This window comes from Rhineura floridana, chromosome 5 (assembly GCF_030035675.1).
Source record: "Rhineura floridana isolate rRhiFlo1 chromosome 5, rRhiFlo1.hap2, whole genome shotgun sequence".
Taxonomy (NCBI): Eukaryota; Metazoa; Chordata; class Lepidosauria; order Squamata; family Rhineuridae; genus Rhineura; species Rhineura floridana.
Window position 1 is genome coordinate 104627030 of NC_084484.1, and position 25507 is coordinate 104652536.

Here is a 25507-nt window from a genome sequence, read left to right on the forward strand (position 1 = left end):
GACTTACTCCCAGGTAAATATGTATAGGCTTACACTGATAGTGTTTGAAGGATAGGAGTGGAGGACTTCAACAGATATTTGATAACCTTCCTGTTATATGGTGCATAGGCCTTACATGGTTTTAACATGTTCGTAAAATTGTTATGCAGCACTGATGGAAAGTGATACAAAATGAGTTACCATGATCTTAATGTTGCATGTGTAGGGTCAACTACAGAAAGTGAGTTCAATTTAAAAATCGCTATGATATCAGAAAGGATAATAGATTATCAGCATTTTGTTTTTAAAATCTTATTCATTTTCACTCTTATTAATTTTAGGCTATGCAAGAATTTGGCACAATGTGTAAAGAGAGAGAAACGGAGATTGTTAAAGGAGTTCTACCTTATTGGCCTAGAATTTATTGTAAAATTTCTATTGTAAGTATTGAAAACACATTTATGGCAAAAATGGACGAGCTTATATTATGAAAAATTGCCTGAGAAATTAGTGCAAAGGTTGGGGGGATTATCTGTTTTTGAAGAACATTTACAGCTTGATGTAGAACTACTTTGTGCCTTATGATTGAGCTCTGTTTACAAAGAAGTATGGGGAAACAAATTAATATTGTCTGACTTACTTTTTAGATGTCAGAGGTGGATGCAAGCAGCTTTTTATTTTTGCCCCAGAAACAGACTGATATAAACACAGAGCTTTAGATTGTTTACCTATGTAGTATGTATGTGTATTTATCTATATAATTACCTATATCTTTTCAATATTTATTACAGGACCATGATCGCCGGGTCAGAGAAGCAACACAGCAAGCTTTTGAGCAGCTTATTTTGAAAGTTAAAAAACATTTGGCTCCTCATTTAAGAAGTCTTATGGGATATTGGCTGATAGCTCAGTGTGATACTTATTCTCCTGCAGCATCTGCAGCTAAAGTGGCATTTGAGAAAGCTTTTCCACCAGGCAAGCAGCCTGAAGCATTAATTTTTTGTAAAGATGAAATTCTGATGGTGAGTTCTGCAGTTTGTATGACATGTAAAATTTTTATGCAGGTAATATTTTGTCTTTTTAGAAGAGTGAAAAGATTTTCACATTAGACAAAATATACATTTCATTTTGAATTTTATTCTTAATTATTTCAAATATAGTATGGGCCCATTCTGGGGGAGTAGCGCAATGAATACCCCATGATGCATGGAGGCATATGCCAAAACATGAGCCCCAGTTGTCAACAAGACAGACAAGAGTGCAGTAACTCTAGCGTTATTAGGGATTGGGCCCTTGGTACAGCCTCACACTTCCTTCTCCAGGTGTCAGAGATAATAGAAGGAAATAAGAATAATATCAAGTCCTCCTTCTATCTCGCCTTTCTCCACATTGGGGATCCTGTCCAGAAACAGCTGCTGTGGACATCCAGAGTTCAGTTTGTCCTAGTGCACTTGGTTAGTTGCTGATCGGGTCTCCCCACCTTATGCCCTCTGGCACCCCGGTAGCCCCTTTTTAGGGCTATGGAGCTTGGAGAGTGACAGCTCCACTGATTCTCTTACTGGCCCTTTCACAGGACACCCTAGAGTCACCCCCAGTGGGTCACTTCCACAGTATCCTCTCCCCAGAAGGTTGGGGTGGTAGGGGAAGCCTCTTCCCAGAGCCCTTCATACCTCCCTGCTACTAGTGTAGACATTACCTGCATGCCAAAAGATAGCAATCCCTCAGGCCCCTACTCTTTTTCCATAAACCCTCCCTAACTGCTATTTCTGGGCTATTTAACTTCAGGAGCCCTTCATTTGTCCCAACTGATAGTGGCTGCTCTCTGCTCAACCTATTTCTTGGCTTAGCTGACGGAGTTGCAGCGCTGACTTCTATGGAGATGGACTGGAACCTTCTTAAAGGGGCAGTCATGCCCAAGCCAGTGACCTGTGGATTATCACATGTAGACTATATTATAACTCAAGTATTTTACAAAACTAGAAAAGTAGATTATTTTATAATCCAAACTGACAATGGCCTGGTTTGCACTTCACATTAAACTTTGAATCATGGTTTAGTGCAGTGTGTATATCTGAGAGGAGAACTTCAGAAGCGTCTTCTTTCAGTAAAACTCAGATTCTTTTTTTTTAACTGAGATCATGGGTATACTCTCATTAGTTTCCAAACCAGTCAACTTTATAACCCATGCTTTGAAGTTGGCTTATTTTGAAACTGACCATAGTTAGTGTTGTTTCCCAGTTCAGATGAAATGGAAAGCTGTCACTTTTACTTTCACTTTTAGAAAAACTTCATTTTCTCAGCCACACAGGAGGGAGAAGCAGGAATGTGTGAGCCCAAGGCTTTCTGCAGCTCATGCATATCACAATAAATCATGGTATATCATGGTGTGCAAATGCAGGCAGTGAATGTTTGTAAGAGGGGAAGATTGCTCAAATCAAAAAGTGTTTCACAAATTCATTTTTTTTTATTTATTAGATTTATATCCCTCCTTTTCTCCCAGCAGGAGCCCAGCTTTTAATTCTTGGACTTAATACTAGCTGATGTTATTAACAGAAAAGCTCTGATGCTCTTGGCATCATGAATAGATGAGTTTAACTAAGAAAAAAACCCACTGTCACATGTTTGTTACACATTAATTTCAAAAGTATTTACAGTTTTAAAATGCTAAAGTGAAAGAAAATGTACTTTCTCTGTTTTTAATACTCATTAACCATCTAGTTGATTTTGTCCAGGTACTACAAGATCATCTTTTGAAAGAAACACCCGATACACTAAGTGACCCACAGTATGTACTTCTATATAAATATATAATTTTATTATTTGGAAAAGTATGTTTATTTGGATCAGTTTACAATAGGTATGTAAAACTCAGAAGTTTCTTCAAAATGAGAAAGAAAGCATGTTTGAGATCTATCATACCAAATGACAGGAAACATTTCTCCCTGTCCAGAATTTTGTGTGCATATGCACGAAAGAGACTTTCTCACTGACTTAAATAAAAGATGAACGCTGGGTTTCCCACTCATTCTCCTGTGCATGGGAAGCTTTGGATATGTGGGAGTTCTGTGTGTACTCCATTTCTGCTGGATCAGAGCAATAGTATTTTTGGAACAGTGCTGTCTTTCTGTTATTTCTCAGTTAGTACAGACTGATCTAGTAGTTTAGTTTGTTCATGCAAACATTTATGCTTGGGGAATTTTGTTAAAATTTTGCCTTTTGACAAAGAATGTACTATGTCTAGGATGAATTGGAAAATGAATTGAACATGGCAGTACAATATTGGTAGCTACATTCAGTAAAAAGCTTTTAATTATTTATTTGTAACACTATTAATGTTTCTGGGACGTCTCAGATTGATCTCTTGATGTATATGTGCAGGGTGGGATATTCAAAAACCAGGTGAGAACTGGATTTCAGAATGAGGATATGCTATCCTTTTTAACAAAGGATTTAAAATCAAACATGAAAATCATGCTGGTAAAAGTGTACAGCTTATTTATTTATTTTTTCCCCAGAACTGTGCCAGAGGAAGAAAGGGAGGCAAAATTCTATCGAATTCTCACCTGTTCTTTGTTAGCTTTAAAGAAATTGCTTGGTATGTTACCCAGTGATGAGAATAGTTCATTGGAGGAGAAACTTAAGCTTCTATTAACTCAAAACAAATTTTGGAAATATGGGAAGCACAATGCACCGCAGGTATTTTTAACTTTTTGTATTCATTTGTTCTAAAACAGATCTTTAAAAAAGTCAGTCACAATTGTCTTCTATTGAACCTTTTTCTTTTAATCATAAATCTATTATCTCCTTTCTGTATCCTTTGCTGCATTGTAACTTGGAGGGTGGTATCTCTTCAGGATTTGGCTGAAAGCAGCCTTGAAAATTATTTTAAAAAATAACAAACAGATACCAAATTGTTACTGTACTTTGCTTTTTGAATGGCTACAACATCAGAAAGATTTATCAAAGTCAAATGACTGATGTACAAGATGTACTTTGATGTACAAGTCTATTTCTATACGTAAATAACAGTGTGTTCTTCTTAGTAAATAATGAATAAGGCTTGGAGTACTGAAGCACTGTTGAAGATTGTATTGGTTATTTTATTTAAAGTGTACTGTCTCCCAGATTTGCAAATATCCTGAGCATGCAATTTGCAAAGCATAAGAACATAAGAAGAGTCTGCTGGATCAGGCCAGTGGCCCATCTAGTCCAGCATCCTGTTCTCACAGTGGCCAACCAGGTGCCTGGGGGAAGCCCGCAAGCAGGACCCAAGTGCAAGAACACTCTCCCCTCCTGAAGCTTCCGGCAACTGGTTTTCAGAAGCATGCTGCTTCTGACTAGGGTGGCACAGCACAGCCATCATGGCTAGTAGCCATTGATAGCTCTGTCCTCCATGAATTTGTCTAATTTTCTTTTAAAGCCATCCAAGCTGGTGGCCATTACTGCATCTTGTGGGAGCAAATTCCATAGTTTAACCATGCGCTGAGTAAAGAAGTACTTCCTTTTGTCTGTCCTGAATCTTCCAACATTCAGCTTCTTTGAATGTCCACGAGTTCTAGTATTATGAGAGATGGAGAAGAACTTTTCTCTATCCACTTTCTCAATGCCATGCATAATTTTATACACTTCTATCATGTCTCCTCTGACCTGCCTTTTCTCTAAACTAAAAAGCCCCAAATGCTGCAACCTTTCCTCATAAGGGAGTCGCTCCATCCCCTTGATCATTCTGGTTGCCCTCTTCTGAACCTTTTCCAACTCTATAATATCCTTTTTGAGATGAGGCGACCAGAACTGTACACAGTATTCCAAATGCGGCCGCACCATAGATTTATACAACGGCATTATGATATCGGCTGTTTTATTTTCAATACCTTTCCTAATTATCCCTAGCATGGAATTTGCCTTTTTCACAGCTGCCACACACTGGGTCGACATTTTCATCGTGCTGTCCACTACAACCCCGAGGTCTCTCTCCTGGTCGGTGACCGCCATTTCAGACCCCATGAGCGTATATGTGAAATTCAGATTTTTTCCTCCAATATGCATAATTTTACACTTGTTTATATTGAATTGCATTTGCCATTTTTCCACCCATTCACTCAGTTTGGAGAGGTCTTTTTGGAGCTCTTCGCAATCCCTTTTTGTTTTAACAACCCTGAACAATTTAGTGTCGTCTGCAAACTTGGCCACTTCACTGCTCACTCCTAACTCTAGGTCATTAATGAACAAGTTGAAAAGTACAGGTCCCAATACCGATCCTTGAGGGACTCCACTTTCTACAGCCCTCCATTGGGAGAACTGTCCATTTATTCCTACTCTGGCATACTTCTATTTAAATCCAAGGGTTAGCTTCAAATTAAGTCCTTTGTGGGTTGTAGCTCTGCTAAAGTCGTCTTCAGGGGTTCATCTTATTTTATTTATTTATTACATTTATATACCGCCCCATAGCTGAAGCTCTCTGGGCGGTTTACAGCAATTAAAAACATTAAAAACAAATATACGAATTTTAAAACACAAAAAACAATTTAAAAACACAATTTTTTAAAAAATTAAAAACGCATGCTAAAATGCCTGGGAGAAGAACATCTTAAATATGTGAGGGCAAAAAAGTGTAGAGGGCTGGGAATGCATGTGCTGGAAAGTGCTTACAAGCCCCCTTCAGACCTTTGTCCTAAATGCGCAAAGGATCGGAGTAGATGGGATGGTGTCCGCATGCATAGAGACTTGGGGACCAAAGTTGATGTGGGCACATCTTTTGCCCTCATGTGTAGAGGCGGAATTCCTGAAGAAGGGTTATGAGTATAGAGTTCTGTACAGGAAACTTTAATACTTAATGAGACGTTCTCTTAGTACTCCTGGTTCATGGATTTTAATAAGTTGTATTGCCTGATGTATGTTATAAAGAAAAATGTTACAGCTCTTGCCAACTTCTCATTCTTCAACTAGTTTCACACTTTGCAACTGTATGTTGTCCTTTTTGTTTTAAGAGAAGCTTTCACTTTGAATTGACCTTTTCCCCCCCAACTGTTTGACCAGCCATTTTTGGAACTTAAAAGAATTTTCAAAGACTGTCAGGCAGCTTTTTGTAGGTGAAAATATACATCCGCAAACATGCACAGAAAGCCTCTTGGGATCTCAGGCTTTATGGTTAACTTTTGCTAAAAACTTTATGTGGTTGCACAGTATGGAGGTCATAAAACAATTCAAGCCCATTGTTTGCTTGAAAATATCTAAATTTCCCTCTTTTCCACTGTTTTAGGTTCGATCCGCTTTTTTTGAGCTGATTTCTGCTTTTTGCCAGCATATTCCTGAGTCAATGAAAGGTGAAGCATCAAGAGTTTGCCCAGCAGTTCTTCTTGACATTGATGACAGTGATGCCACTGTATGCCCTGCTCTTTGGGAAGCTGTGCTTCATGTCCTTACTACCATTGAGGTAACAACAAAGAGGCTAAATGAAAGCATTATTCCACACATTATTGAGGCACTTGTTCATCTTTCAGATTGTTGTAAAAAGAATTGTTATAATTTAAGGCGTAAGCAAAAACTTATTCCCAGTGCATGCTTCCCTCTAATTCTATCAGCAAACACAAAAATGTCTAAAGTTTTAACTCTTTCATTAGACTGATAATTCACAAATCAGTTTAAGTGGATTCTTCATCTTTTCTAGACCCAGGATCCACAATAATTACAACTTGCAATATATATAATTGTACCTTGAGTAATTGTGCAAAAGTTGATCACTAGGCTGAAGATTAATTTCCCAAACATAGAAAATTCAGTTCTTCATCAATTATGGCATTACTATGATGTGAAAGCAAATATAATGTAGATTCTCCTTAGATATCTCTGCACTTAACATTTTTCTGCTATCTCTTAGAATGTTAATTAGCAGTCACATTTGTGAATTTTATTGTCTTGATCAAGATAGCAGGCTGGCATGCTTCTTTTGCTGTGGCCCAGGTAGATCCTAGATGATTAGACATTTGTTAGACTGCTCTTTCCAAGCCAGATGAGCAGCCTTTAATTTACTTCTGCACCTTGTGTTTTTCTATAGGATTGTTGGAGTCATGTGAATGCAAAAAAGGGAGTTCTGCCAAAACTGTGGACAGTTCTTCAAGAAGGAGGACGAGGTCTTGCTACAGTTATATATCCTAATATCTTGCCATTCATTAGCAAGGTACCTCCTGGTATTACAGAACCAAAGCTGGACTATTGTAGAACATTTTTCTGCTCCGTAATTAAAGGGTATGAAGAACTAGTTCTTGTTGTTTGATTAAAGAATTGTCTCATATGTGCATATTGGAAATGAAGGAGAATATATAGTGGGTAGTATCCAATGGTGTCATAGAAAAGGAAGGCACTTTCTGGCAATTTCCACCCCCAAATTTGTTCCATCAGCAGAATGATACCATTTGTTACCTCCTGTAATTTAAACTAATTTGAAAATTGTGGATATCAAACTCCAGTGCTCTAGATGCTACAGTGTGCCTATCAGTAGTAATAACTTGATGTATATTTTAAAAATCTTGTTCTTTATTATTTTGTTCTTCTAATCCAGGTCTGTTTTGTGTTATATGTTCAGAAGTCATTTTTTATCCTACATTGTTGTTTCTGATACTGATCTTCCAGTCAGTACCCCTTTCAGCACTATGCAAAGTTGTAACATTCTTTACTTGCATTTGAATTCAAAACTAATAATGAAGTTTGTTATGTGTCTCAATTTTGTGTTTGTTTAGGTTGTTGACTGAAAGAGCTATGGCTAGCCGCTCAGAATGTTCAGCAATCATATCAGCTTTTATGGAATGTTTACAATTTACAGTACTACAGAGTATAGGTGAAGAAGAAGAAGAAATTAAAATTCAGGAAATGCTTATAAATGACCAGGTATTTTATCATGGGATTCTTAAAATATTATTGACTTTGGATAATTTTTAGTAATTTCAGTTTTAGTTACTTGCCTAAATGTCTGTAATGAAGTGGCTAAAAATACCAAGGCAAGGATTTTGAATAGGAAAAAGCCACAAATGAAAAAGGTCTTCTTCACCATGTTTACCATTGTGGCTGCAAAACATCCTAAGATCAGATCACAAGTGGGCAGCACACAGGCTCTAAGCCTGCCACCAGTTTCCCAGCTGCTGTCAATTTCACTCCACCCCACCTTTCCAATCAGCTCACCAAGCATTTCATGGTAGCATGCCTCCAGCCACCTAGCCATATTCCCCCCCCCAAAAAAAAAAATACGCAGACCGTCTCCTATGTTCACTGAACAAGCTTTGGGCAGACTTAGGGAACTCAATTTACATGGGCGATCATGCTCCCCTCAGTTCATTAAACATCTGCTTGGCGGGGTAAGTGCAACTGATAGCTCCAATCATTTGTGGAGGAGGGAGGCACATGATGGGTGGTGAACCTATCTTGTGCCTCTGCACTGCCCAGCTTATTGATGCTAAAGAGTGCGGTGAACCGTCAGATAATTGAACTAGGCCTGCAGTGATGTTCACTGTTAATATTTTCAGAGTGAAAGATAGCTCTTGAAGGAATGGAAATGTTCTCGGAAACCCTTTGCAGAATATTTGTATTTATTTGTGCCTTTTCACAGTTCTGAACTGCTTCTGCTTCAGTTTTGTTGGGATTTCTTTTCCTCCCCTTCATTATGTGCTCTTCAGTTACAAACTTTGTGTTGTAGTATGATACTGCTAATTAGATGAGGCTGTATGATGACATCAGAGTGAGTCGAATGAAACAAAGTACATTGCTCTTATTCAATTTAAGGGATGTGGCAGGATAAACATGTTATATTTGCTGAGACAGCCCAGCTACTGTTTCTTCTTTTGCTTAACTGTGTGCTATGGCCGTTTTCATTGCTTGCTGCAGCAGCACAGCAGGTTAGGGAGCATTAGCATGGCTACTTCAGCAACATGGACACACCCCTCTTCCCCACCCTGAACCTGCCTTTTACCATTCTCTTGGCAAAGAAAAAGAAAACACCAAAAGGAAGGGGCACTTTGTGTAGGGACAAAAAGAATTTCCACAATGTGCCCTAGTTTAATCTAAGCACTAAAAAAAATGTTTTTCTCTTTATAGTTAGTTCCTCTCATCGACACAGTCATGAAAGAGTCGAGGTTACAAAATGGACCTTTGTTTTTTGAGGTAGCAGACGTTTTATGTTTTTGGAAAACACGAGCAGAGATTTCAGGTGGTGATGGAACAGCTCTCACTTTCCAGAGAATATTGTCAAATTTTTGGGATGGCCTTTCAAATGTATGTGTGGGGCATACTGATGTAATAGATGCAAATGAGAAATCTTTGGCTGCTGTGTCCTCTTTGCTACAAGTCCTTCAAAACCCAGAAAACAAAATGAAACCAAACAAAAGAAAAGCCGTGAAGATCAGATTTGCTGAAGATGCTGAAGCTGAAAGCAACAGTGAACATGAGAATTGTGTTATGAGAAGTATAAATGATCCTGGCACTCTTATTCATGGACAGCATCTACAGAAGGAGCCTTTAGAAGATTTAGTTTGTAAACTTGCAGAACTGAGTATTGTGTACACCAATGAACAAAGGTCTGACCGACACTTAAAGTTCCTCTCTGCTCTGCTCAGTAACTTTGCTTCTAGTAGAGTTTTCCAGGTGCTTTTGCAGGATAGGACCAATATTCAGGAAGTTGCAAAGCTTCACAATGAGAATCCTTCCATCCAGTTTCTGTACACAAATCTAATTGATTGGCTAAAAGAAGACTGGAGAAAAGAGACTGATTTCTTGGTGGATATTTTGTATAGCGTCCTCCATTGCTGCAGCAGTGCCACAGAGAGAGAAGATATTCTAAATGATTTAACAAAGGTACACTTTTCTTAAAATCCGTTTGATGCACTTTGATTTTGTAGACTGTGGTTGTTGGAGTAGTTGAACAGTTTGGATTGGTAAATAGATGTGTAACGGATTTATGTATGTTACTGCAATAGAACCTCGCTATAACAGCTTGCTGTACTGCAGATTCATATATACCACAGGTTTGACAATGTTCTCAAGTACAATACTGTATACAGAACCATGGTTTTCATTATAACACAGAACCTCTATAACGCGGGTGCATCCTTTGTCCTCCAACCCCGACGTTATAATGATGTTGTACTGTATATTGTAAATCTCTTCAATATACCTCATGGAAAACTATTCAAAAATGAAATTAATGATGATAATAGTTGTTTGTTGGCTATGAATTTCAACTTTCTTTTATGTAATTCAGATTGGAAATGAAACGTTTTGAATATTTAGGACAAAAATAAACAGGGTAGCGTTAATACAGGCATATAAATAAATTTACACTAGTTTTTAAGAACATCTAGTACGAATTGATACGTATGAATATTAAAATTTAGAATCTTGGGCTTGTTTCCAACAATGCATGAGCAGAGTTTTGTTTGCACAGTGGGAATTCCTCTTCCTCTGCTCTCCCTACAGTCCCCCAGACTGTGCTTCAGAGGGTCCCCCAACCTTCTGGAGCAGATTTTGAGGGCTCCAAGTGGGACAAAAGGAGGGGAAACTGAGGGGGGAAACCCGACAGGAGCTGAGAAAGGTCCGGTTCGGAATAAACCTCCCCCCTGGGATAAAAACCAAAGAAATGATGAAATTTTAAAAGGGGTAGGCCTAGAAGTAGGCATTGTGAGAGCAGGGGCACAGGATATAAATTCAGAAGAGCAAAATTACCACAGGCCTAACCACAAGTGCCAAAGACACTTGAAGAGAGACACTGCTTACAAGTGCCTGTACGCTAATGCTAGGAGTCTCCGAACCAAGATGGGAGAACTGGAGTGCTTGGTCTTAGAGAAGAGCATTGATATAGTGAGCATAACGAAGACCTGGTGGAATGGAGAAAACCAGTGGGATACGGTTATCCCTGGATATAAACTATATCGGAAGGACAGGGAAGGACGTATTGGTGGCGGAGTCGCTCTATACGTGAAAGAAGGCATTGAATCCAGCAAGCTCGAAACCCCAAAAGAGGCAGACTCCTCCACAGAATCGTTGTGGGTGGTGATACCGTGCCCCAGGAGGGACTTAATACTGGGAACGATCTATCGTCCCCCTGATCAAAATGCTCAGGGAGACCTTGAGATGAGATATGAAATTGAGGAAGCATCCAAACTAGGAAATGTAGTAATGGGTGACTTCAACTACCCGGACATAGACTGGCTGCATATGTGTTCCAGTCATGACAAAGAAGCAAAGTTTCTAGATATTCTAAATGACTATTCCCTAGACCAGTTGGTCATGGAACCGACCAGAGGGACGGCAACCCTGGACTTAATCCTCAGTGGGGACCGGGACCTGGTGCGAGATGTAAGTGTTGTTGAACCGATTGGGAGCAGTGACCACAGTGCTATTAAATTAAACATACATGTAACTGGCCAATTGCCACGAAAATCCAACACGGTCACATTTGACTTCAAAAGAGGAAACTTCACAAAAATGAGGGGATTGGTAAAAAGAAAGCTGAAAAACAAAGTCCAGAGGGTCACATCACTCGAAAATGCTTGGAAGTTGTTTAAAAACACTATATTAGAAGCTCAACTGGAGTGCATACCGCAGATCAGAAAAGGTACCGCCAGGGCCAAGAAGATGCCAGCATGGTTAACGAGCAAAGTCAAGGAAGCTCTTAGAGGCAAAAAGTCTTCCTTCAGAAAATGGAAGTCTTGTCCAAATGAAGAAAATAAAAAAGAACACAAACTCTGGCAAAAGAAATGCAAGAAGACAATAAGGGATGCTAAAAAAGAATTTGAGGAGCACATTGCTAAGAACATAAAAACCAACAACAAAAAATTCTATAAATACATTCAAAGCAGGAGACCATCTAGGGAGACAATTGGACCCTTGGATGATAAGGGAGTCAAAGGTGTACTAAAGAACGATAAGGAGATTGCAGAGAAGCTAAATGAATTCTTTGCATCTGTCTTCACAGTGGAAGATATAGGGCAGATCCCTGAACCTGAACTAACATTTGCAGGAAGGGATTCTGAGGAACTAAGACAAATAGTGGTAACGAGAGAGGAAGTTCTAAGCTTAATGGACAATATAAAAACTGACAAATCACCGGGCCCGGATGGCATCCACCCGAGAGTTATCAAAGAACTCAAAGGTGAAATTGCTGATCTGCTAACTAAAATATGTAACTTGTCCCTCGGGTCCTCCTCCGTGCCTGAGGACTGCAAAGTGGCAAATGTAACGCCAATCTTCAAAAAGGGATCCAGAGGGGATCCCGGAAATTACAGGCCAGTTAGCTTAACTTCTGTCCCTGGAAAACTGGTAGAAAGTATGATTAAAGCTAGATTAACTAAGCACATAGAAGAACAAGCCTTGCTGAAGCAGAGCCAGCATGGCTTCTGCAAGGGAAAGGCCTGTCTCAGTAACCTATTAGAATTCTTTGAGAGTGTCAACAAGCATATAGATAGAGGTGATCCAGTGGACATAGTGTACTTAGACTTTCAAAAAGCGTTTGACAAGGTACCTCACCAAAGGCTTCTGAGGAAGCTTAGCAGTCATGGAATAAAAGGAGAGGTCCTCTTGTGGATAAGGAATTGGTTAAGAAGCAGAAAGCAGAGAGTAGGAATAAACGGACAGTTCTCCCAATGGAGGGCTGTAGAAAGTGGAGTCCCTCAAGGATCGGTATTGGGACCTGTACTTTTCAACTTCTTCATTAATGACCTAGAATTAGGAGTGAGCAGTGAAGTGGCCAAGTTTGCTGACGACACTAAATTGTTCAGGGTTGTTAAAACAAAAAGGGATTGCGAAGAGCTCCAAAAAGATCTCTCCAAACTGAGTGAATGGGCGGAAAAATGGCAAATGCAATTCAATATAAACAAGTGTAAAATTATGCATATTGGAGCAAAAAATCTGAATTTCACATATACGCTCATGGGGTCTGAACTGGCGGTCACCGACCAGGAGAGAGACCTCGGGGTTGTGGTGGACAGCACGATGAAAATGTCGACCCAGTGTGCGGCAGCTGTGAAAAAGGCAAATTCCATGCTAGCAATAATTAGGAAAGGTATTGAAAATAAAACAGCCGCTATCATAATGCCGTTGTATAAATCTATGGTGCGGCCACATTTGGAATACTGTGTACAGTTCTGGTCGCCTCATCTCAGAAAGGATATTATAGAGTTGGAAAAGGTTCAGAAGAGGGCAACCAGAATGATCAAGGGGATGGAGCGACTCCCTTACGAGGAAAGGTTGAAGCATTTGGGGCTTTTTAGTTTAGAGAAAAGGCGGGTCAGAGGAGACATGATAGAAGTGTATAAAATTATGCATGGCATTGAGAAAGTGGATAGAGAAAAGTTCTTCTCCATCTCTCATAATACTAGAACTCGTGGACATTCAAAGAAGCTGAATGTTGGAAGATTCAGGACAGACAAAAGGAAGTACTTCTTTACTCAGCGCATAGTTAAACTATGGAATTTGCTCCCACAAGATGCAGTAATGGCCACCAGCTTGGATGGCTTTAAAAGAAGATTAGACAAATTGACTTCCGGGAAGGGTGACTTCGCTTGTGCCTGCTTTTGGGACGGGCTCCCGCCTCAAAAGAAGCTTATTCAGATATAAATCAGTCAGAACATTTTTTTTTGACTGATGAAATTTCTCCCGGGCAGGGAGAAACGTAGAGATCAACCTCAAAAGCCTGTTTTTGTTGGGAGGACTGGATTTCATTAATTTATGAGATAAGGTCCAGCCAACAATGCCGGACGGACTTCCTAACAAGCTCTATCTGTTTAAGCGATACGTTTATCTTTTCTTTAAAGAGAGAACGGACTAACAGGCAAGCACCCTTCTTTCTATTATTTTTTTTTACTTGGTTTAAATTGTTGCAGCAAAAGGAGATTTGTCAGATTGATCGGCTTTGGACAACTTCTGGGTGAGCTATAACTCTTCTCTGTTATTCACGAAATTAACAGCTTATCTCTGTTTCTGTCGCAAAAAGCTGTCCTGGAAGTGCATTCTAAAGATATAAACAGAAGAGGGATTTCTATTCCTGATTTCTATTCCGAGGAATATTATATTGTCTGGGACTATTCTCTTTTTGGTCTATTTTATTTTGACGAATCTGCTTCTTCATGACGCCACTAACTGTTTTGATGCTGGGAACTAAATTTGTTTTGCATTCTTGAACATAGAGAGATAAGGCAGGCTGCTCTGTTTATACTGTGATGTCATCAAGCCTGGAATATTAACCCAATTGTTGCTGAAATAAGAAGTGGTTCTTCTTTATTTTTGTTTTGCTTTGTTTTCGTGGTTTTAAAAATGGCAATCAAGAAAGTGGCTGAGAATCTGGAAGTAACTATGTTTCAGAAAATAATGGATGAGATTGAGATAACAAAACAAACCCTGCGACAGGGCAGTAAGGAGCTGAAAATTGAACTGAGCAAAATGACGCAGGAGCTTAAAGAAATAGGGGATCCTGTGAGAGAGGAGAATGAGATCAGAGATGAGAAAAGAAAAAATAAAGGGAAGATACAAGCCCTGGAGATTGGAACAAATGTGGAATTGGAAAAAGATCTGGAGTTTATGGATTTTAGAAATAAAATCTACTGTTTGGAATTTAACGTTATCTCTGAAGAAATTAATGAAGATATTAGAGATAAAGTTATCAATGGCTTGGATAATCTTTTGGACTGGAATGACGTGATGGAGTTTGATATAGAGAAAATCTATGGAATTAACTGCAGCCATGTGACAATGGAAAAACTCTCAAGAGATGAGCCAGTGCATTTTGTAAAAAAGAAGAACAGAGATATGACTTTACAACAATATTTCAGCAACTTATTCAGAATGGATGGCAAGAAAATATTTGGGATAGAGGAAATTCCCATCAGACTCTTATTATATGACTATGGCTATGACAGCAAGATTATTATGGAATACTGATAATGGAAGATTGGACACTGAAATTACTGGACTTAACAGGACTATTGAAGATGGAAGATGGAATTAATATGGATAATGGAATAATGGCTATTGAAATTATTGGACCTAACAGATTTTGATGAGATGGATTAATCGATATGTTTATTTGGACTATGGTTATGACAATAAGATTATTATTATTATTAACGAGATGGATTAATCGACATATTTATTTGGAGAAAAATTGATAGATATATTTCTTAAAGAATTTAAGATATATAAAGATATATTTCTTAAAGAATTGAAACCTCTCTTTGACTTTTTGTGGAAAGAATAAAGTAATGTTTATGAGATTTGATGATTAATTAAGATAACTACTGGAGGAAAGTGATTTTATAATATGATTTAAGAGACAGGATTGTTATATATTGTAGACCTATAACTGATTTGATCTGTGACAAATGGGAAGTCAATATTTTATTTTTTTTGTTTAATTATTTTTGTTTTGTTTTGTTTTTTGTCTTCGAATGTTTTATGATTTTGTTTTGTATGTTTTATGAAAATTTGAATAAAAATTATTGTAAAAAAAAAAAAAAAGATTAGACAAATTCATGGAGGACAGGGCTATCAATGGCTACTAGCCATGATGGCTGTGCTGTGGCACCCTAGTCAGAGGCAGCATGCTTCTGAAAACCAGTTGCCGGAAGCCTCAGGAGGGGAGAGTGTTCTTGCACTCGGGTCCTGCTTGCGGGCTTCCCCCAGGCACCTGGTAGGCCACTGTGAGAACAGGATGCTGGACTAGATGGGCCACTGGCCTGATCCAGCAGGCTCTTCTTATGTTCTTATGAAATTTCAGCAGTGCAAGTTCCAAGTCTGCTGTGTAAGTAGAACATCAGGGTTGGATACATACAACTCTGGGAACTCTTGGGTGGAAATGCAAAATGGTGTTCAATAAAATAGTTTTTAAACATTCAGTGAAATAAAATTAAGCATTTAAACTACCATAAAAAAGCAGCACAGTGCACACAAGCAAAATAAGCGGTATAATCAGCAGCTTTAACAAAATCATATGAATCAGGAGAGACAACTATCCAGTAATGAAGACACATTGAAATAAGGCATCCTTTGTAAGGTCAATAAGCAAAGTCAGATGAATCCCTGGGGGCAGAGAATTCCACTGCCTGGGTGCTGCAACTAAGGAATGTTTTCCTACAAGCAGAGTAACTCATAAGTAAACAGTCCAGTCTTATACAAAGCAAAGACATGAGGGACTTCTCTTGCAGCAGATTTATATGTGTGGGAAAATATTTATATATTTTTAATGTCTATATCTCGCCTTTCATCCAAGGAGCTTAAGATGGTGTACTTGGTCCTCTCTTTCCCTCTCTTTTATCCTCACACAAACGCTGAGAGGTAGGTTGGGTTGGCAGACAGCAACTGTCTCAAGATTACCTAGTGAGCTTCATGGCTGAGTCAAGATTTGAATCTGGGTCTCCCAGGTCCTAGTCCAACACTCTAACCACCACATGTTGGCTATAAATGTTTAAACAGTTTGCACAATTTGATTAGGTTTCTGCTTGGCACACTATTGAAGCTTTCTCTTTGTTTTTGTTTCAGATGGATCTGAAGTGGAATATACTTCTTGAGATAATTGAAAAGGTATCTTCAAGATTTTTGTTCTGATTTTTACATGTACTAGTTTTGGATCCAGGGATGTATTAATTTGCTTCAGTATACACAGGCTTTTCTGCTTTCCATATCTACTGATAGCTGACTAGAGAAACACTAGCTGCCTCACCCTGTCCACCCAGAGATGTTCTTTATGCACACATGCCAGCTTCTCTTACTCCAAACCATATTTTTAGACGCTTTATAATGATATTCAGATGTTTAAATTATGGGTTTTATCCAATTGTGATTTTATGTTAGCAGAAAGCATTTCTGCTCTTGCAAGTTGGGCCACCTGCTCTTCACTGATTTTCCTCCCCCCCCCCCCAACTTACTGTAGCCCTTCATGTCATATCCTATTCTGCTCTTGTGGGTCCCTGAACCTTCAGGAGCAGCTTTTCAGGAGTAACTAGAGACTCATGTGGATCGGGGGAGATAGATGAAAATTGGGTGCTCTGACTTGTGTGAGTGGAAATGCTTTCCTGTAATGCAAAGTCACCGCTGGATGTAATCCTTTGTACATACCTAAATGATCTGACTGCACATATGTTTTAAAGTTTTATTCTTGGTTTTAATCTAGAAATATGTGTGCATGCCCATAATTCCACTTCTCAAAACTCCTGTAGTTTAGCTGTTTATTTTAGGGATAGAGGAGCAAACTTAGAAACTAGTAACTACATGTATGCACCATAAGAGACTTACTAGCTCCTGCATTCCTTTGAGTATTTATTTTGAAAGTAGAAGTAATCCTAAATTAAGATTAAAACAGCCAATTTTATTGCATTTTATGCTAATATCTGTACCATTTTCTGTAAATGTGTGCTTCAGATGAAAAAGTACTTTCTATGTTGATGTAAGAAATTTAGGGGGGAAAAGATAAGAAATACATAATAAAGTCTTTGGTGTTAATGTCTTCTGCCCTGAAATGTGTTTGTACCTACTCATAATTTTTATTACTGATAGTACAATCCAGCATTTACTTAACAGTGCAATCCTACACATGTCTACTTAGAAGTAAATCACACCAAATTCAGTGGAATTTACTGCCAGGTTAGGAGTATACACTTCCTTGGGAGAAAGTCTGAATTAATTCATTGGGCTTACACATCTAGGATTGTGCTGCAAGTTGCACTGCCCTGAATGGATAACACCCGAGACTTGCAAAATGTATAATTATCTATAGACACATTTCTTTATAGTTTACAATAAGCACTAGAATGTATTTGGATATTTTAGTACTAAAAATATGTTGGTACATTTTTATGTTTCAGGCATGTTCAAGCTCAGAGAAACATTCCTTATGTTCTACTTGGCTGAAAGGAGATGTATTAGGGGAGAAGCTTGTAACTCTGGCTGATGATTTGTGCAACACAAGTTTGAAAACTACAGTAGCTTCAGCAGAATCTTTTCATTCAGAGAGATGGACTCTGCTAAGCTTGGTGTTATCTCAACTTATTAAAAATGGTAGGTGACTTCAACTTTCTTGAGGAAATAATGTTCTTTGGAAGAACTGACAGACAGGTCTGTCATGGGTGGGAAGTATGAGACACTGGTGGTGTTAAGTCAAACCATGTAATATTGCGTTTATTCTTTATAATATGCCAATAAGCAGTCAAGGTTCAGCGTTTCAAAGGTATGAAATGCAGCCTCACTGGGAATCTGAAAAGGAAGAGTCCCTAAGACATGCTGGCCCAGTCGCCTGAGGTTGGAAACTCTATCATTTCAGCATGCACACATTGATCATGTAGTAACTTAAAATGTGTTTTGTTTAATCAATAGAGTCCTTGATTGGTGAAATTTATGTTAAGAGGATTATTGATAAACTTCAAGCAGCTCTGTCTAAAGCAAAGGATCTTTCAGAAGCTGGAAATACAGAAACATCAGTGTCTTTCATCTGTGACATAGCCTCTAACTTTTTCAGCTCAGTTAAAGGATGCTTGTTGATGCCATCATCGGAAGATTTGTTGCTCACCATTTTCCAGTTGTGTGCACAAAGCCAGGATACAACACATTTGTCAGGTACTCCACAATAAATACAATTTAGCCGTACCAACTGTATATTGATGCTACCACATATTTTGTTATCCCCTACTGCAGGGTACCTAATGTGGTGACCTCCAGATGTTGCTGGACTACATCTTTGCTGACTGTTGGTCATGCTGGCCGAGACTGAATGAGTCCAACAATATCTAGAGGGCCCCAGGTTCACTGCCCTTGCCCTACTACTATGTAGCTGGAGGTATTGAGAAAACAGAGATCCTGCAATTAAGCGTAAGTCCTTTATATTGAATCTGTGTTTGCCAGTTGGTTAAACTAGAGCTGAAACTGGGAAGTTTTTTCATCTGACAGGTGTATAGTTCCTTAAAAACACTTGCAAAGAATGACATTTTGTAAAGCAGAATAACAACATTCAGGCGATACTATCCACTTCAAAAACTTTTGTAAGCCTATTGGAATAGAGCGTTTTTATCTGCCCTGCCCCCTGGCACTCTGCAGTGCTATGGCAGCATCTGAGGGGGTGAATTGCTTTTTTAAAAAGTCAAACCACCTCTTACTATGTTTGTCAGTGGTGTCTGGTACTCTTCCTCTAGCTTTCCCTGCCCCATTCTGGCTTCTTTCTGCTTGCATAATAGGACTTCCTAGGGGGAAGGGCTGTAACGCTTGGCTGTGGTAGAGCATCTGCTTTACATGAAGGTCCATGGATCAATCCCCAGCAACTCTAGGTAGGCCTGGGAATGTTCTCTTCCTGAAACTTTGGAGAGCTGCTGCCAGTCAGTAGAGACCAAGAGTGAGGAACATCTTTGGCCCAGCTGGCCAGAACTCTTTCTTCCCTCAACCAGTGGCTGAACTTTGACAGGTAGGTGGGATCACCCCATCTGTCAATCACCTAATATAATGATTCCTATGGATTAATAGATGGGTGGGCCTGTCCACCTGTCAAAGTTGGCCCACATGGTGGTGGTGGGGATTTCAGTCTTGCTTTCTGCAGGGTTCAGGTGCACAAGAGAGTTCCTCGCAGAACTGAATTCTGTGCACACCAGCTTGGGTGAGTGAGGTTGAATGACATCAGTTGTCGGGGAGGAGGGCATGGTTTGTAGAAAAGCCTTGCAGACCACATGGAGAGGTCTGGAGGGCCAAATTTGTCCTGTGGGCTGGAGTTCCCCACCCTCAGCGTAGAGAATACTGAGCTAGATGGACCAATGGTCTGACTCTGTATAAGACAGCTTCCTAAGTTCCTCTTCTGGAACATTCAGCCTAAGCAGACCTTTGCTTCCAATAATGCCCAAGTGCTGATCATTATTGCAAAATGCTCTGGAAGTGGCAATTCCATCATGCAAATGAAGAGAAACTGGCAGGGGATGATGGGATGACAGAGGAGGAATGCTAGCCACTGAACGTTGTAGTTCCTGACAAATTGAAGTGAGGCAGAGGGCAAGGGAGCTGTTTCATTTGGGAGCTGCTGCTTCAAGGTGCCTGGACTGCCTTGATATGATGCTTCCCAAAGCCTATATAAAGCATGGGGTGAGGGAAGCTGTTTTGTGTATATTGTAGATTGCATGTGCATGGCTTGCATGTATACATGAAAGGCTTGACCACAGCAACTTTGGCTATGCCCTCTTTTGCCTTAATCCTACCCTCCACTAGCAAATGGTTCTTGAGTGGGAGGGTGTGGGATGGATGAGAGTGAATATGACCTTGGGCTGAATTTTTTTTATCATCTTTGGAAAAGAGTAAATCAATTGTTCTATGTATCATTGCATATCAACATAGCAAAATGTTGTAATTGAGCGCATAGCAATTTTTCTGAAGCATGTATTTGATAATTTTGTTTGTCCAGAAGTTATACTAGAATTGGTTATGAAATAAAGTGAACATAATCCTTTTTCTTAAGTAACTCTCAAGGACAGGATTTTGTTCTTAAGCTTACAGATTTAGCCATGTGATTAATACTTCCCCATTATGTTCAGAAGTTAAAATGTTAGGCCATTTTTTTCCACTGATACAGATTTCCTTGTAAATAAGCTGAAGCACACGTGGCTGTGTGGCTTAAATTCTCTTGTGCATCATCTTAGTGATATGCATAAAGACAGCACTTTCCTGCAGAGATCTGCATTGTGGGTCAAGAACCAACTTCAGTCTTCAACACTGGATGTTAAAAGGTAGCAGTATATTGCTTAATTGCTTTGCTAGGGTTACCAGGATTTGAAATCAAGATTTGAAACTGATTTAAAAACCTTGTTAAAATTGTATTGTTATGAAATTCAGTGGCATCATAACCAAAACATAGGGGAAAAGGAACTTTGAGCTTGACAGGAGGGATTGAGAAGAGGGAGGACATAATGTATAGCCTATTCCCAATTCCTGAACTATGGCTAAGAAATAGGTAACATTGGCTTTGTTCAGTTGGGACATCAACTATGGTTTGTGCTAACCATAGTTTAGAAGCCAATTTATTTCCTGTGGTGGAGGATATCATCTTTGGTTTCGGTTGCTCCTTCCACTTGCCCAGAAAGCAAGGCTATGCAAAGCAGACTTGAGTATGCCATTGGTGGGAGGTAGCAAACTTCTTCAGTCTTTCCCTGCCTGCTCCAAGAAGATAGCTTCAGGTGCAGCTCTACTTCTTTTCTCCCCCCCCAATAAAAAACATTCCCTTCTTCACCTTCTCTCTGCTTTTCCTTAAAAAAAGAAAGAGAGAGAGAGAGATTTTTATTTGTTCCTCTTCATTTCTTGTTTGGGGGCTGAAGAGGAGTAGTGAGACCACCTTGGAGGTGGCACCATTCAAGGAAGAGAGTATGCTACTTCCTCAGAGGGCAGAGAGGATGAGGTGGTTTCCCTCTTATTCTCACCATAGCATGTGAAGTAGTTAGCCTAAGAGATAGTGCTGGCCCAAGATCACTCAGTGAGTTTCATGGTTGACTTGCTATTTGAACCTCTGACTCCAATCTAACCACTACACCACACTGGCTGTTGAATCACCACACTGATTTGTCCTCTATATGTACATAGTTTTGTACTCTGTTTTGTACTGCTTTTTCTTCACCCATCCTTGTTTCCTATTGCAAACTGCTCTACCTTGTCTTACTGCTGGCAAAGCAACAGAATATGACTGCTCCAACAAGGAGTTTTTAGCCAGTACCTGCCTGCTCGGAAATGTTTGTCCTGTTCTTGAAGATATTGATAGGCCATCACAATCCTTCCTTATTTGGCATTATCTTCTGCAGTGTTCCCCTCTCCTCATTATTTATTACTGTAGCCTTGACTACATGTGTAAATGATTATTTTATTGCCAGAAGTGTCCCCTCACTTAGGAGACTCCTCCAAGCAGTCCACTGTTCCTGCTTCTGCACTCTCTATGCAGGTCTCGGCCGTACCGTCTACTGTGTCTGAGCAGCCTCATTCATCTATTGAGCCTCAATTACCTTCTGATCTGTGGGCATCCCTCGACCCTCATTCTGTTTCTGCTCCCTTACAGGGTCTTCTTTTGAATCAGTCCTTCCTATTTCAATTTAGAGACACTCTGCTTGCGTCAATTTCAGTTGAACTCTGGACACCTCCCAGTTTTACGCGCCAAGGTTGCCCTCTGCCTCTAGTTGAGGAACGACGGGACTCATCTCCTAACTGGTATCTCTAGGGGTACAGTTCAATGTACGTTAAGGTTACCAGCTGACCCACTTGACCCATTCATCACTCCTGAGGGTGATGATGCCAAATGGAGTGGAGAGTTGAAAGGAGGACTCTTCACACTGCCTATTCTAGTCTTGCTTTATTTTGCAAGTCTGTAACCACCCTGGGTCTGGAGAGGCTTGAACCTGAGCCATCCCCTGCCCTGGTGAAGGGAGCAAAGTGTTGAAGGCACCTAAGTCTTCGGTCCTTTTCTTTCCGGTTCCTCACGCCAATTATGAAGGCCCGCCAAGAAGGGGACTTTCTGACTTCTATCGATCTGAAGGAGACTTACCTTAATGGGCTGATATTGCCCACCCATTGATCATTCCTGAGGTTTGCGTATGGCCAGGTCCAAATTCCAGTACTGGACTCTACCATTCAGTCTCTCTTCAGCTCTGAGGGTGTTCACGAAGCTTATGGTAACCATGGTGGCACATCTCCTGCTCCAGAGGATTCTATCCCTACTAGGACGACCTCCTGGTAAGGGCGCACACCAAGTTGCAGGCGTCCTCTCATGTACTTCTTACTCTTGCAGCCTTGAAGGACCACAGCTTTCTCGTTAATCTGAAAAAGAACCATTTGACTCCAACCCAACATCTGCAGCACCTTGGAGCCATATTGGACGTGGCTTGTGCAATGACCTTTCTGTCCCTGGAAAGGATAGTGGCTCTCATCCAGACAGCTTGCCACCTGATGTCCCGGGGAGTGGCAGATCTGATGTTCCTTGCCAGAGCTCTGGGACTCTTCATCTCCTCCATTCACATCATCCTCTGGCCTCATCACCATATCTGGCCATTCCAGTGGGTTATTCTGCCCTTTTTATTATTATTATTATCTAAAATTTATTAGACGCCTATCTGGCAGGTAAATCCTGGCCTGTCACTCTAGGCGACGATATCTGGCTTGATATTGCCAAGTCCAGACACAAAAGGGTGCAGCTCCCCCCATTCCTGTGGGTCTCATTTTGTTGGTGGATGGTACTTGAGAATCTGCAGAGGAGTACTCCCTTCTGAAAACCCAACAGGACCATGATTATGACTGATGCCAGTCTACTGGGGTGGGGAGACCCATTGCAATTCCCTATTTGTTCAAGGGTCTTGGACAGCAGTCAAGCAAGTTCTGAGCATAAACTTGTTGGAACTGTGAGTGGTGCATCTGGACCTCCTTCACTTTCACCAGTTCCATCTGACCGATGTTCTTGTTCTGACTAAAATACCACTGTGAAAGCACATTTGAACCGTCAAGGGAACACATGATCAAGGGCTCTTCAAGCAGAATCAACCCTCATTTTCAGTTAGGCCGAATGTCACCTACACTTCCTGAGGGTAGAGCAGCTCAGTGGTGAATTGAACATTGCAGCAGACTGGCTCAGCAGGCAGCAAGTTCTACCTCAGGAGTGGAAACTGCATCCTGAGGTGTTTTGTCAACTACATTGCCAGTTTGCTCCTTTTACAGTAGACCTCTTCACCTCATCTCAGAATGCACAACTCCCACGGTTCTTCACAAGATATTATCAAGAGGGTGCCAAGGCAGTTGACGCACTATCAACACCATGGCCAAGAGGGCTCCTTTATGCCTTCCCTCTAGTTCCTCTGCTGGGATGGACCATCCAGAAGCTCCATCAGGAGCATGTCCAGGTGATTCTTTTGGAATATTGGCCTTGCAGGCCATGATTTTTGAATCTACAAGCTCTCTCAATTCAGGAAGTGTAATATCTAGCATTGTGGCCAGACCTTTTGTCTCAGGGTCCAGTCTGTCATCCGGATCCCAGCTGCTCAAGTCTGACAGCCTGGGTATTGAGCAGTACCACGTGAGATGTTCTGGTCTCTCTGAGGATGTTATTGCTATCATTTTGGCTTGCAGACGGCCTTCCACCATTTGTATCTATCAAGCCACATCATTGGCCTTTGCTAAATGATGCTTTTAAACAGCAGGTTTGTCCATCCATTGCTATGGCTAACCACCTACTAGATTTCCTCCATGTGGGTCTTTTGATGGGGTTAAAGCCTAACACACTGCGCAGGCAGGCTTCAGCGATTTCTTCCATCTTGTCGGCATGACGAGACCAAGTCTCAGTTCACATCCTTTGGTCAAGTGGTTCCTCAAAGGGGCATCCCCTTCTCTCACCACTAGTAGCTCATTGTTTTCCCTCTTGAAGTCTTCATAAGGCCCTGCAGTGTCCTCCCTTCAAGCCCCTTCGGTCCATTCCATTACGCCTGCTTTCTTTCAAAGTCTTTTTCCTCGTGGCAATCACTTCAGCCTGCAGAGTTTCTGATTTAGGAGTCTTGCCTGCTACCCATCACCTCTGTGTTTTCCACAAGGACTCTGGTGTTGTGTACCGATCCTGCATTTCTTCCCAAGGTGTCTTGTACCTTCCATTGCAGTTAGGACATCATATTGCCCTCCTTCTGCCCACACCCAATCCACTCTCTTGAGAAAGCCTGGCACTCTCTGGATATCCATTGAGCCCTCAAAGTCTACTTGGCCAGAACTATGAATATTCATCTGGCGGAATCTCTATTTCCTTTCACCCGAGGAACTTGCGATGGAAGGTCACCATCTTGACTATCCAGTTGGCCTTGGGCCTGCATCGCCTTCACCTATGAATCTCTTTGAATTTCGGTGCCTCAAAACATCACAACCCTTCTACTAGGTTGGTGGCTACCATGGCTGCCTTTGTAACCAATGCTCCTATTACCAATATCTGTAGAGCTGCTATTTAGTCTATACCTAGTGCCTTTATCAGACACTATAAGGTCTTTATGCCTCGACAGATGCCTCCTTTGGTAGGAATGCTCTACAACAGGTAGTGCCCTCTTCTTAGGCAGCCTGGGCCCTCCCTACTGGAACTGCTTTGGTACATTCTACCTGATGGCATGCTACCTGGAGAAAGCAGACCATTATCTCATCTAAAAGGTGGTTTTCCCAGGTATCATTCCATCAGGACTCTTCCTTTGGGGGGGGGGTGCCTAATGTGGTTCTGGAGGCAACTTTTTCAATTGTTTTGTATTTTTTTCAATTTCCTTCAACATAATTGATTGAAATTGACTTCATTTGTCAGGTGACTGCTAAGGTTGTTCATCTTCTGTTTTGGGAGTTAACGTGTGTCTGTTGCTGCTCCATGTATTCTCTTTTCATGTGAGAGGTGCATGGATGCAGTGTGCAGTTCATCCGGAATGAACTGGGGTGAAGACTGGAAGGAGCAGCTGAAGTCTTCACTCCTGTATATTCCTGCTTTTGGACACCAGGTGGCGCTATTACCCACCTGATGGCATGACACCTGGGAAAACCACCTTTC

The 25507-nt window shown here is 40.5% G+C and overlaps 1 protein-coding gene across 2 annotated transcripts in view; it reads left to right on the forward strand.

The window, feature by feature from the left end:
- Positions 1-25507, forward strand: part of LTN1 (listerin E3 ubiquitin protein ligase 1) — a 55170-nt gene that overhangs the window by 2862 nt on the left and 26801 nt on the right. The window contains exons 3-14 of one of the 2 annotated variants that reach the window (XM_061627872.1): positions 321-419; positions 771-1001; positions 2712-2764; positions 3495-3675; positions 6239-6412; positions 7034-7224; positions 7716-7863; positions 9064-9819; positions 16495-16536; positions 17817-18009; positions 18325-18564; positions 20552-20705. In XM_061627872.1, the coding sequence (XP_061483856.1) occupies positions 321-419; positions 771-1001; positions 2712-2764; positions 3495-3675; positions 6239-6412; positions 7034-7224; positions 7716-7863; positions 9064-9819; positions 16495-16536; positions 17817-18009; positions 18325-18564; positions 20552-20705 (2462 nt within the window). The remainder of the gene's footprint in view (positions 1-320; positions 420-770; positions 1002-2711; positions 2765-3494; positions 3676-6238; positions 6413-7033; positions 7225-7715; positions 7864-9063; positions 9820-16494; positions 16537-17816; positions 18010-18324; positions 18565-20551; positions 20706-25507) is intronic. The other variant, XM_061627873.1, reaches the window with a different exon arrangement.